Genomic DNA, 13,404 nt, shown 5'->3' on the forward strand with positions numbered 1-13,404 from the left:
CTCATTTTACTGGTTTTAGCAGTGTTATAACCAAGTGATGTTTTGTGAATCCGTGAAACGCCAAAAGCCATTTTATGTTTAAATCAAGTCACAAGTCATTTCATTTTATTGCAAGAGGAAGCAATTCCATTATTCAAATCGCTTTTATATCAAATCAAGCCACATGTCAATTCGTTTTATAGCACATCAAATCAAATATAACAACAATTCACAAAAGTCGTATTATGTAGGGGGGGGGGGAAGGGGAGGTGTTCGCCTGTTCTCAAACTTCAAACTACCATGGATATGAATCAATGCATCATACAACATTACTGTAAAACTCACTGCACATTCTAGCACAAAGCTTAAACATTCTGCATGCGTCATACCTATAAAAGCATGAATACTAAATTAAGACATTGAATTTATTGTTAAAGGAAGTGACATAGGTCATAGAAATCATATCTAAGAACACTCAAACCATATCCTGGGAAATAAATATGGAATATCATCAAATCAAAACATCAATGATGAAAAGTCTTCAGCATAATCTTCTCTCTCATCGCCGTATTGTTTGTGGGTTCATATCACACTCCATCAAATGCACATTTTCATAAGTGTATGCCGTGGTAGTTAATAATACATTAAAATATGGTATAACAAAGGTAAAGATATAGGAAAAGGCGTCATCGTCACCCAAAATTCGACACAAGCTTACCAACACAATTACAATGTTTCTCTTAATCTAACGACGTGTAACAACAACTCCCCAACCCCACTGTCCGTCCTCTTTAATCTCAAAAATTAAAAATAAATCGAAAATGAGATGAAGTTCAATAAAGAAGTACACTATAGTACAAACAGAACGAAGTTGTTTTTGCATTCTGTCAAAGCATCAACATATTTCTGCTCAAAGTCATAATGATTCACAAATATTTAATAAAAGTTAACTTGGTGAATGCCAAAATTTTGTGTATACATCAAGAAATACAGATACAATGTACTAATTTAAATGATACTAATGATGAGCTGATTAGTTTAACTTAGTGTTTCGTGTGTATCGAGTTCTGTGAATTGTTGTTGTGTGTATAAAGAACTACGAAGGTGCAGTTAGCAGTGTAAGCGGTATGTACAACAGTGCTCTTTTTCATTTTACTTTAAATAGGTTTTTGTGTCTGTATCAGATACTGCGGATATCGTATATAGTTGTAAGTACAATCGGCGGTATCCATGCCTATATACATTGATTCATTTTCAATAAGTAGTTTGCATTATTTTTTATTTGGGTATCAAACACTTTGGCTATGATGTGCCGGTTTAGTACAACAAGCATAATCAGCTGTATAATAACAATCGTCTTAATGCAGAAGATAATACCGTTGGATGCCATAAAGATATGCCAGATGATTAATATGTTTTAATATAATTTATAAACCGTCTGACCTGGAATCAATTATGAGTTGAATTTGTCATCATTTCAATTAAGTTATCATTGCTTAATTGTATCCCTGTATTTAATGCAAAAAATATTTGTAACTCGATATATAGTACATTCTAGTCACTGCCATAGTTTACATTCCAGCGGACCTCTCTTCCACACACGGACTATTCTCGCAGAAAAATTAGAAGTGTAGAACTGTGAAATGATCTCACTATGTGAAATATCTCACCAGGGAACTACTACTTTAACCTCACTATTTACAACCAGCTGCTGAAATATAGAAATAAACATAATTCATACTCATGTTGTTTTTGGATATTATTTGTTGGAAAGGAAATAAGAAGCATACAAAATCAAACAAAAAAAAATAATCAAACGTTTGTTATAGCCTGAAAATGTAAGAGTCGTATTTCTCGATAAAAAAAAATCTGAATTTAGTTTAAATGCACGTACTAAGGTTCTTTCTAATAGTACGTTGAAATAGTTCCCTTTATCTACGTCATTACTAGACCGTACGTGTACAGCTTTCCTGAAGTCTCTGTTTCCGTCCCATCCCTTTCTAGCGTTGTCACACAGCTAGCGTCATTATCTACTCTTCGTGTGAATACCTGTCGACCATCCTTACTGTATTGTGCCAGGATACATCTCCGCAAATGTGCGCTGTATTGTACACCATAACATATAAATGATCTCGTTCTTGTCTGTGCAGACACTGCAAGGACTCCAGTCGCATCCATCGAGATCTGGTTTGGTGAATTCATACATTAGCTTACTTAGTTATTCCTCTATGGTAGCTGCATATGCTCTACCATTACAACAGACAATGAGATTACCTCTATGTACAGTGATATCTAAAGCCCCATCGATTACATCTGGTAGGGTAAACATGTGACTGTAATTTAACTGATCAGTAAATACATACAAATCTCTGCTGTTGGTACCGCCAATAATATGACTCTTCACAGGTTCAATCGCTACACAACTTTCTTGCCGTTTAAATTGCCAACTGGTAATGACGTGACGAATGTTCTTATTGCTTAATGCACCATTACATACATCGTAAATTCCGATGTTGCCAGACGTATCAACTGTGATAACTTTAAACTCTGATAAAGAACAGCAATAACGCAATGTATAGAACTTGCCCAAATAATTCTTGGACATATCCAATTGTATTTCTCCTTTCCTGTTGACGACATCAATCAAAGCATCAAATATTCAGCATAATCTTCTCTTTCATTCGCCGTATTGTTTGTGAGGTCATATCACACTCTATCAAATGCACATTTAATAAGTTTATGCCATGGTAGTTAGTAATAAATTAAAATATGGTATAAAAAAGGTATAGATATAGGAAAAGGCGTCATCGTCACTCCAAATTTCGACACAAGCTGACCAACACAACTGCAACACTTCCCTTAATCTAACGACGTGTAACAACAACTCCCCAACACCGATGACCGTCCTCTTTAATCTCAAAACTTAAAAATAAATCGAAAATTAGTTGAAATGCAATAAACACTAAAGTTACAAACGGAACGAAATTCTTTTTGCTTTCTGCCAAAGCAGCAACATATTTCTGCTCAAAGTCATCAGGATTCAAAGTATGTAATAAAAGTTAACTAAGTGAATGCCAGAAATTGTGTGTATCCATCAAGAACTACAGATACAATGTGCTGATTTAAATAATACTAATGATTAGCTGATTGGTTTAACTTAGTGTTTTGTGTGTATCGAGTACTGTGAATTGTTTCTGTGTGTATACAGAACTACGGAAGTACAGTAAGCAGTGTATAAGCGGTGTGTACAACAGTGCTCTTTTTCAATAATTAGTTTAAATTAGTTTTTATGTTTGTATCAGATACTGCTGATATCGTGTATAGGTGAAGGTACAATCGGCGGTATCCATGCCTATATACATCGCTGCATTTCAGTCATTAGTTTGCATTATTTTTTATGTGGGTATCAAATATTTTAGCTATGATGTACCGGTTTAGTACAACAAGCACAATCAGCTGTGTATAGTAACAATCGTCTTAATGCAGGAGATAATACCCGTGGATGACATAAAGAAATACCGGATGATGAATATGCTTTAATAGAATGATAAAATGACTGACCTGGAATTAATTATGAGTTGAATTTGTCATTATTTCAATTTATTTATCATTGCTTTAGTGTATCCCTGTATTAATAAAAAAAATATTTGTATCTCGTTTAGTACATTCTTGTCACTGCCATTGTTTACATTTTTGCGGACCTCTCCTCGACAACTTGGACGTGTAGAAGAGTGAACTGCTCTCACTATGTGACATATCTCAACCAGGGAACTACTACTTAACCTCAATACTAACAACCAGCTGCTGAATGATAGAAATGAATATAGTTCATACTCATGTTGTTTTTGGATATTATCTGTTGGAAAGGAAATAGGGAGAAATAATCAGACAAATAAAATAAATCAAACGTTTATTATAGAAAGTGTAAGAGTCGTATTTCTCGATGAAAACATTTCTGAATTTAGTTTAAATGCAGCTTCTAAGGTTCTGTCTAATTAAACGTTGACATATGTCCTTAATCTACGTCACTTCTAGACAGTACGTGTACAGCTTTCCTGTTGTTTTTGTTGCTAATAAAAGTTCTTCCGTCCCATCCCTTTCTAGGTTTGTCACACAGCTAGCGTCATTATCTACTGTTCTTGTCAATAACTGTCGACCATCCTGACTGTATTGTACCAGGATACATCTCCGCTGATGTAAGATGCGTGTACACCATAACATATATATGAACTCGTTCTTGTCTGTGCAGACACTGAAAGAATTCCAGTCGTATTCATCGAGGTCTGGTTTGGGGAATTCATACATGAGCTTACTCTCTGATTCCTCCATGGTGACTGCATATGCTTCATCACTATAGTTGGAACAGACAAGGAGATTACCTCTATGTACAGTGATATCAAAAGCCCCATCGATTACATTTGGTAAGGTAATCATGTGACTGTAAATCAACTGATCAGTCAATACATACACACATCTGCTGTTAGTACCAACAATAATATGACTCTCAGAATAAGTCGTTACACACTTCACGTACCGATCAAATGGCCACTTGGTAATTACATCACAAATTTTCTTCTTGCTAAATGCACCATCACGTACATCGTAAATGCCGATGTTGTCAGACTTACAAACTGTTATAACTTTGAACTTTGATAAAGAACAGCAATAACGCAATGCATTAGACATGCCCAAATCATTCTTGAGCTTTTCCTGCCGTTGTATTTCCACTTTCCTGTTGACCACAGTGATGTGCGAGTACCCTGTAGATGCCATACCAGTTATGACGATATTGCCATCTCCGCTGCTTGTAATACCATTAATCGACCAATTCGTAGCTTTGATTCCTGCAATATCAACAACTGAGTCTTCTTGCTGAACAATCGTGGCGTTGTTTTTAGTAAACTTCGTTATATCACTGATAATGAAATCAGATAAATATTCTAACTGTGGATAACCTTTTTTCATTTCTTCTATTAGAGGTTCACATGCTGCTCTTATATCAGGGATACACTGAGCGTATGTCCAATCGTTTTTAGGAGCAAGAATAGATGAGGTCGTTGCTGTAAAGTTCTCGTATCGTTTGATAATCGTATCACAATAATCTGACATTTCTTTTAGCTCATCTTTGTTTTTTTTTACACGCAAATCTTTGGTTGTTATTAAATCCTTTAAGCAGCCATTTAAGTTATCAAGTTCTGTAATGAGAGCGCTCTCAGTTTTATCACATTTCAAATTTAACTCCTCGTATTCGTCGTCATAATGTCTTTTCATATTTTTCCTAATCTTATCATATTTCTCTCTAACTTGGCTTAATTCAACTTTCAAATTAATAGTAATCTGACCTTCTTTATTTCTTCTTCTGCTTTCTATTTCCTCTAAGCCTCTTGTTCGTACTTTAGTACATTCCTCAAGTTGATCATTAATCTTCTGCGTCTGTTTTTGGTGCTGATTTATCAACTTTTGTGTCTTTTTCTCGGCATTTTCGTTCAGCTTCTGCAGAGTAGTTTCAATTTTTTTTGGTAAGTCGTATAGTTTGTCTTTGTGTTTGTTTAGTTCCGCAAGTGTTGGTTTCAAAAGTTCTCTTTCACTAGTTGCTAGTTCAGATACGTCTTGTAGGTCATGACCTTTGTGTTTACTATGTATACAGATTATGCATACTGGTACGTGTCGGCACGTACAGCAACATAACTTTGCCTCTTTTTTCATGTGTATGTGGCACTTGGGATCTTCTGTAAGTGTCCTTAGTTTCTCCAGTGTTAGGTTCCTGGCCTCAACATTATCCAATTTCAGAATGTGAGTTTGGTGTTCTGTGAACATTTGACTGTTCACGTGAACCATGTAACATGGGTCACATAAGAAGTCTCTACACTTAAAGCAGTATGCAAACACTTTTGTATTTTCTGAACAACTCACACATTGTTTTACTTTTTCATATTCAAACGATTTTTGCAAGTTTACAAACTCAAGCATACTCTTCATATGAAAGTCAGACTTGAAATCATCTACCCCATTTTCTGGTATGACATAATCCTGTTGACATAATGGACATTTTACCGTCCCATCTTGGCTGGCTTGAATAACTGTATTTAAGCAATCCCTGCAATATCGATGAAGACATGGTAACAGCTTCGGTTCTTTAAATTGATTCAAACAAACAGAACACATAAAGAAGTTCTCTGTCAGCTCGTTGAGAGGAGTTGTCGAAGCCATAGGTCTGGTTCACGGGATTCTGTATCAAATAATATAGAAATGTACGCATCATTGCTGTAATCTTCCTATTTTAATCAGATTATTATCGAGCGCTTATATTTGCCAAGAAATCTACGTTAAGAGAAACATGAAACTAGTTTTTTTAATTTGCTCTTGTTGTATTATGCCTAAAGTCATTGTGTGGGAAACTCAGTTATTTTCTGGGTGCAAATAACTTTCTTTTGGCCAACACTGTCAGCACATCAAGTTGTAGAACCCCAACCCTGGGATCGTCATTACACAGATCATGTGTACGGAAATGTGGAAGACATTACCATGTCATTTGATAGAGAACTGTTATGATGTTTTGTGGGTGGATAGTTGTTGACGACAAGAAACAAGTTTTTGTAGCAATTTTATGATAGTGGTCTGCTTTATGATAGCACAAAGTAACATCGTTTGTGAATGAAGTTGCAAGGAGATTATTGTCAGTTTTAAAGTGGATGCAGGGGCCGATGGACATAAGGAACATCATCCGTGTTCACGAATACTTTTTAATTCTTATGACATTATTTCCCCCAGTTATTTTTGCTATTTACGGAGCTACTTTCAAATATGAGTACAAAACGATATGTTACAAACACACTATTGTATTTTAGGGTAGAATACCGGCAGCAATAAAGACTTAATTTAAAAGCAGTTCGTGAAGAACGGGTGCAATGTTTACTAACTGGTACTTTTAAGCCGTGAATTCACGTCGTTAAGAATTTCGTTCAAGAACAGTGAACGTATACTACTGTTATCAGGTTCCGCTTTTTACTAATTAAATTGCTTTAATACCGGTGTTGTATTACTCGGCAACCCATTTCGTGTAAATAACTGCCCCTCTTGTAACACCAAATTATTTGGCGCCCGAGTGGTGTAGGAGTAATGCCATGTAAGAGATAAGTCAACTATATGTAAAGAATGTTTGTATTCGAGATAACGCAATATTTCTAACAGTCTAGATGAATACTAAGACATATTATATGTGCATACCTCAGCACCGAAATCAGATAAAGAAGAAGTACCCCATAAACCAATTTGGGTAACACTTTATTACTAATATACAAAGTTAAGTGTCCCGATGTAAGGTTATTGATACAAGATGGTAGTAAAGTGTTATTTTTCTCACACACAGGTTAAATAATAAGTATCAAGGCATTATAGAAAGTTTATCCTTCATTTACATTATGCAAATATAAGTACATTCTCACTGTTAATTTGTTTTGCCACTTATGGTGAATGTTTTTTTAATTTTACTTAAATAAGTTCTAATCAACCTTCAACATTTAATACTCAAAGGTATATAATAATACTTTCACTTACTCACATCTTTCTAAAACTATTATTCTTCTCTGTTGACGCAAATCTTGCCTTGATATTTTTATCACGTATATATATTAACTTAGAATTTGCATGTTTTAGGCAAGAGAATTTTGCGTTCGTTACATTTTACTTTAATCGCACCACATTTTATATACTGTATACTTGTATGGTCTGGTACCAGTTACACGTGATTAAAAACCTCTTCGTTCTTCAAAAAAGAGCAATTATACACGTTTCATTTGCCAATTACAATGAACATGCAAGTAAACTTTTCAAAGATGTTAACATCCTCAAGCTCCCCGATTTAATAAATTTTTAAGTAGCCACATTTGCCTATAGAGCTATTCATGGACAGTTCCCCCTGCTTTCGACAATTTTCTTGTTTACAACCATGCCATTCACAATAATGACACACGACACATACAAAGTTTACGCCCTACTCGCATTCACACCAATGCAGGAAAATATAGCCTTCGACATCGAACAAGCATCACATGGAATTCTTTGCTTCTTAATCAGGTCACAACTTTCCCAAAAATCGTTTAAATACAAATTAAAGATATTTTACTTCAACTTGTGATTGAGGTTCCTCTTTCCTTCTTTTCTTTTTCTTCCTTTCTTCCTTTCTTTTCTTTTTCTTAGTTCTTTTCTTAATTCTATTTTGTACATGGAGTGTATCACTAGATGAAACCACAAGGGTTTTTTGATCCACTTCCTTTCTCATTTAATAACTCTCTGTATTCGCTACATTTGTTGTATATATGTTGTGAAAAAAAAAACAATAAATACACGAATTGAACGGAATATTGTTCACAAACCCCACATCAGACTGGCTATACCGTCAACAGAAGGCTCACTGCCCCATTTACTTACAATATGACAGTAGTTTCGTTTTATCGTCTCCTGTGCAACATTTAGTGATTGTTAATTTGGTTTCCCTCGTAAAACATTTTATTCTGTTCAACCCTCAATATTTCTTTAACCAGATAGATGTGATGTTAAATTAGCCTGGAACACTTCAAAGTTTGTTTCAATTATGTTTTGAAATGAAAGTTTGCCCACTTATGTACAACTCAGGAAAGGTACTTAAATTCAAGTTTGGACTTATACTGAAGTTTCAATTTTCAGTAGTTACCAGATTCATTCTGTTGAGATTCTATTAGAAATCACCGATTTTCAATGCATCAAATTGCGGAAAACTGTTCTGCACCATCATGATTGAAATGTTTTTCGAGTGGCACTGCATGCAGTACAAACATCAAACATAATCTAGTCAATTCCATAACGCGCTACACGTTAGAATACGGCCGCTACAATGGAACCCAGTGTAGAGACTCCCAATGAGGAAATACTTACTATCAAGTACATATATCGAACGATTTCTGTTTCATGGAAATGGCCAATGGAAGACATTAAAAAATAGTGAAAAAAAGTGAAAGCTCACTTACTTAATTCTATCGTAAAGAACTCAAACAGAGGTTGGTGTCAAAACTTATGTGCTTCAAAACAAAATAACTGCAACAAAACACAGTTACAATCATGTTTCGTGTATGTATTACCAGTATTACGTTTAACATGAGGCTATACTGTACGCTGTATATGCAAATATACAAGAATTCAATACGCCAAGTAGTGACGTATTACAAAGTAATCACTGAGGTCACGATGAAAAGAAGTTGTCGATATCGACGGAAATTCCTGAAAATACAAAAGGGCGTGCCACGGATCAACGATTTTTAATAGTCTATTTACCGATTTTATGGTTATTTCACGTATCGTCGACGTGTTAAATTTTCACTTCACCAAAAAGGTTATATTTTGGAAAGAATTATTATTGGTTAACATTTTAGAAGGGATATTTTATGATTGAAATCCAACTGACTGTGTACCAAATCTCGCCAGTTTAGCATTTGCACCAAAGGAATGGGTTTCCCTCTTACATGATTTTCAGGGGGAAACATGCAAAAGTATTTACCTTTTCGCGTAATGCATAAATGCTTCACACTGTAAAATTTACCAAACTATAACATTAAAATCGCATTGTTTCTGAAGACTTTTGACTCCCAAAGCTGGCTGGGTGAGAGAACGAATCACTAGTCCTCAAAAACTTTGATAGTCGGGGAAGTGTGGCGGAGGAATAAGATTCAGTCGGGAGATTTTGGCATTTTGGGAAGAACAGGACTACTACGCATGTACCTCCCCCCCCCCCCAACCTCTCTTTGAAACCGCAACGTATTTATTACCAAAACGATGTGCATAGGGCTATTTCTATTGACAAAACTTATAGTTTACATAAACGTCTAAATTTCAATGTTCTTTTAGTCGGGTAAAGTTTGAGTTTAATTTTATTTATGTAGCACAATTTTGCCTCAGAATGCACCATATGACGTTAAGAAACTGAATCAATTTCTTCCACAAAAGTTTAGCCCTATTCCCGAAATAGTCAGGGGAAATGGTATTCCCCCGTCCCAACTCCCCATCTTGGAAATCATGTCCACGCCACTGTACTTAGCGAACATTAGCTTGTTTTCTTGAGGCCATCAAATAATGACCCTAGCTGCTGCGCCTACCATGATAGATTAAATGTTGCTGACGTTTTGAAAGATCTTCTGGGATGATGCAGATGTTACATAAGACACCTCTATTAGCGCATGCGCTGGTAACGCCTTGCCCCGATAACAGACGGCAGTAACTCCAAAGTTGGTTGATCATGCTCTTATCAGTCTTGAACTGATCACGTCGTTGTGTTCCACATTTTCTGTTGACCAGAGTGGTGAGTAAGTACTCTTACGTTGTATTTTGAGTTATAACAATCTTGTCATCTCCTCTGCTTGTAATACAAGTGTAATATCCACCTTTGATTCACCTTTGATATCCACCTTTGATCCACAAGCTTTGATTCCTGCAACATCAACCGCTGACTCTTTATGTTGAGCGATCGTGACATTGTCAATATTAACCCTTGCTACATCTCTGATAACGAAATCATATAAATATTCTAAGACATGATATTATTTCTTCATTCTACCATCAGAGGTTCATATGAGTCTTTTATATCTGGGATACACTGAGCGTCTGTTCCATCGTCTTTGAAAGCAAGAAGATGAGTTCGTTGCTGTGAAGTTCTCGTACCTTTTAAAGAACTGTTCGCAATATTTCTGTTATTTAATTTAGTTCTTCAGTTCCATTCACAAGCAGGTCTTTTGCTGTTGTCAATTCTTTTGACTATTTGTATTTTAGTAGTAAGCATCTAGAGTTCCAATGTTTCTACAGAGTGCGCCTCAGTTTCATCACATTTGTTTATAAACTCTTCAAACTCGTTGTCATATTCTTGTTTGGCTGTTTTCTGATTTTATCGTATTTTCTCTCACTTGGCTCAATTTCTCTTCCAAATTAAGAGTTATCTGACCGTGGTAATCTCGTCTTCCGATTCTCTTCTTCTGATTTCATCTGATCATCGTTTTCGTTCCGTAGTGCATTCCGCAAGTGAATGCTTATTCTTGTGTACCTGCTGCTTATGCTGAATTATCAATCTTTCTTTCTTTTGATGACATTTTCATTCAGCTTCTATGTAGTAGTTTTTATTTTCGTGGTATGCTTTACCTTTGTATTTGTTTTGTTCAGCAAGTTCTTGTTTCAGTACTTTTCTTTCACGTTCCGCTGTTCCAGTGACGTATGTAGGTCACCTTTATGCTTATGATAAGTACAAGTTATGCACACTGGTATAATTCCGCAAGAACTGCAGCATGATTGTGTTCCTTTTGTTTGGCATGTATATGGCACCTGGGATATTCCGTTACTGATATAAATTTATCCAGTGTCATATTCTTTGCTTCTAACTTGTCCAATCTTAGAAAAATGTGGGCTATGTGGGCTTTGTGATCTGCAAATATTTAACTGATGATGTGAACCTTGTAACATTGCTCACACAAGTATTATCTGCACTAAAAACAATCAGCTAAAACTTTTCTTGAAACAGCTGCTTACACATTTCTTGATTTTCAAAATAGTTTTGCAAATTTTACGAACATGTGAAAGTAAGCCTTGATATAATTAAAATTGTGGTTATGATTGTGATTGTGCTTCTGATATTATGATTGCGATAGCGATATGTAGAGCGATAGCGATGATGATTATGATATATATAACATATTACAGCTTCACAATGGTGACGGTCATATTGTTTCAAATTGTCAGGATATTTTAAGTGAAGCTGTTAGTTTTTATCGTAAACTTTATACTAAGTGTCCTAATATTTCTCCTGTCTCGTTTTTTGATGATGTTTGTACAAATCACGAGAGTCTTACCGATGATCAGAGTTATTTGTGCGAGGGTCTTTTTACCATTAATGAATGTAAAGAGGCTATTGGGTCCATGTAAAATAATAAAACCCCTGGTTCTGATGGATTATCAGTTGAATTTTATGTAAATTTTTGGGATATTTTAGGTGACTTTGTAGTTAATTCTCTTAATTTTGCTTTCAGTTGTACACACTTAGCCGATGAACAGGGCAGGGCAATAATCTCTTTGATTCCAAAGCCTTCAAGATTTACAATATTTGGAAAATTGGAGGCCTATAGCAATTTTAAATACTGACTACAAGATTGAAGCCAAATGCTTGGCAACCCGTATTAAGCGTGTTTTAAATTACATTATTAGTGATGAGCAAACTGGATTCTTAAAAGAACGTTTCATTGGTGAGAACATTAGACTAGTTTTAGACCTCATTGATCATTGTAATTCCAACAATATTTCAGGTGCTCTTCTTTTTCTATATTTTGAAAAGGCTTTTGATTGTTTGGACAGGGAGTTTCTTTATCAAAGTTTAAAATTCTTCAATTTTGGTCCAAATTTTATTAGGTGGGTTAGAACTTATTATGGGAACGTCACATCTTCTGTTATTAACAATGGTCATCTCTCTCAGTGTTTTAGTATTTCTCGAGGTGTAAGACAGGGTTTTCCACTCAGTCCTTACCTCTTTATTTTATGTTCAGAATTTCTCATTTTCATGGTTAAAACAAGCTTTCGTATCAAGGGTATATCTATTAATAACTCTGGAATTAGAATTTTTCAATAGACCGATGATGCTGTTTCATTTTGAGATAGTTCACGCGCTTCTCTTGTGGAGGTTGTAAACATTCTCATAGGCGTAGGAGCCTAATTTGATTTGAGGGGGCTGTAACGACTTGCCCGAAAAATATAGCCAAAGTTTTTCGCGCGCCCCGCGCGCGTTCAACATTTCAATGTGCATATCATATAGGCATTCATCGGTTATTACATCACATGCCTTTACCCGATGAATGCTTATATGATGTGTACACTAAGGTGTTGAATGCGCGCGAAGCGCGCGAAAATTTTGGTTATATTTTCCGTGTTATCACCCTTTCATATTGGTTATAATTATTGGGGAAGTCGTTACGATAATAACGATAATAATAATAATATCAGTTTAACCATTGAAAAACCATTGCAAATTAACCATTGCAAATTAACCATTGCAAATTATTCTTCTTTCAGTAGGTGCCCGAAAAATTATCACCATATTGCCCGAATTTTCACTAAAAAAATTGAAATACTCCAAATTTTTCTTCTTTCAGTAGGTGCCCGAAAAAATATCACCATATTGCCCGAATTTTCACCAAAAATTTTGGTTGGGGGGCTGCAGCCCCCCCCCCCCCGCCTCCTACGCCTATGAACATTCTTAATAATTTCTCTGCCGCATCGGGTTTAAAAGTTAATTTCAGCAAATCATTATTTTTTTCCATTGGGTGCTATGGTTTCAAGGGTTCCCTGGTATTTTCATGAGTATGGTTTTAATGTTAATCTTGGTCCCGTGAAATATCTTGGTGTCACATTTACTACAAAGAA

At 35.5% G+C, this 13,404-nt stretch overlaps 1 protein-coding gene across 2 annotated transcripts in view; it reads right to left on the reverse strand.

Moving 5' to 3' along the window:
• Nucleotides 1–2,471: 2,471 nt before the first annotated feature.
• LOC139984062 (uncharacterized) overlaps nt 2,472–13,404 on the reverse strand; it is a 37,829-nt gene continuing 26,896 nt past the window's right edge. The window contains exons 5-6 of one of the 2 annotated variants that reach the window (XM_071997737.1): nt 4,514–6,208; nt 2,472–3,835 (exon numbers count right to left, since the gene is read on the reverse strand). In XM_071997737.1, the coding sequence (XP_071853838.1) occupies nt 3,832–3,835; nt 4,514–6,189 (1,680 nt within the window). In that variant the 5' untranslated portion in view covers nt 6,190–6,208 and the 3' untranslated portion in view covers nt 2,472–3,831. Of the gene's footprint in view, nt 6,209–8,984; nt 9,063–13,404 lie in introns of those variants that run through there. The other variant, XM_071997734.1, reaches the window with a different exon arrangement.

The sequence above is a fragment of the Apostichopus japonicus genome, chromosome 17 (genome assembly GCF_037975245.1).
Source record: "Apostichopus japonicus isolate 1M-3 chromosome 17, ASM3797524v1, whole genome shotgun sequence".
Lineage (NCBI taxonomy): Eukaryota > Metazoa > Echinodermata > Holothuroidea > Aspidochirotida > Stichopodidae > Apostichopus > Apostichopus japonicus.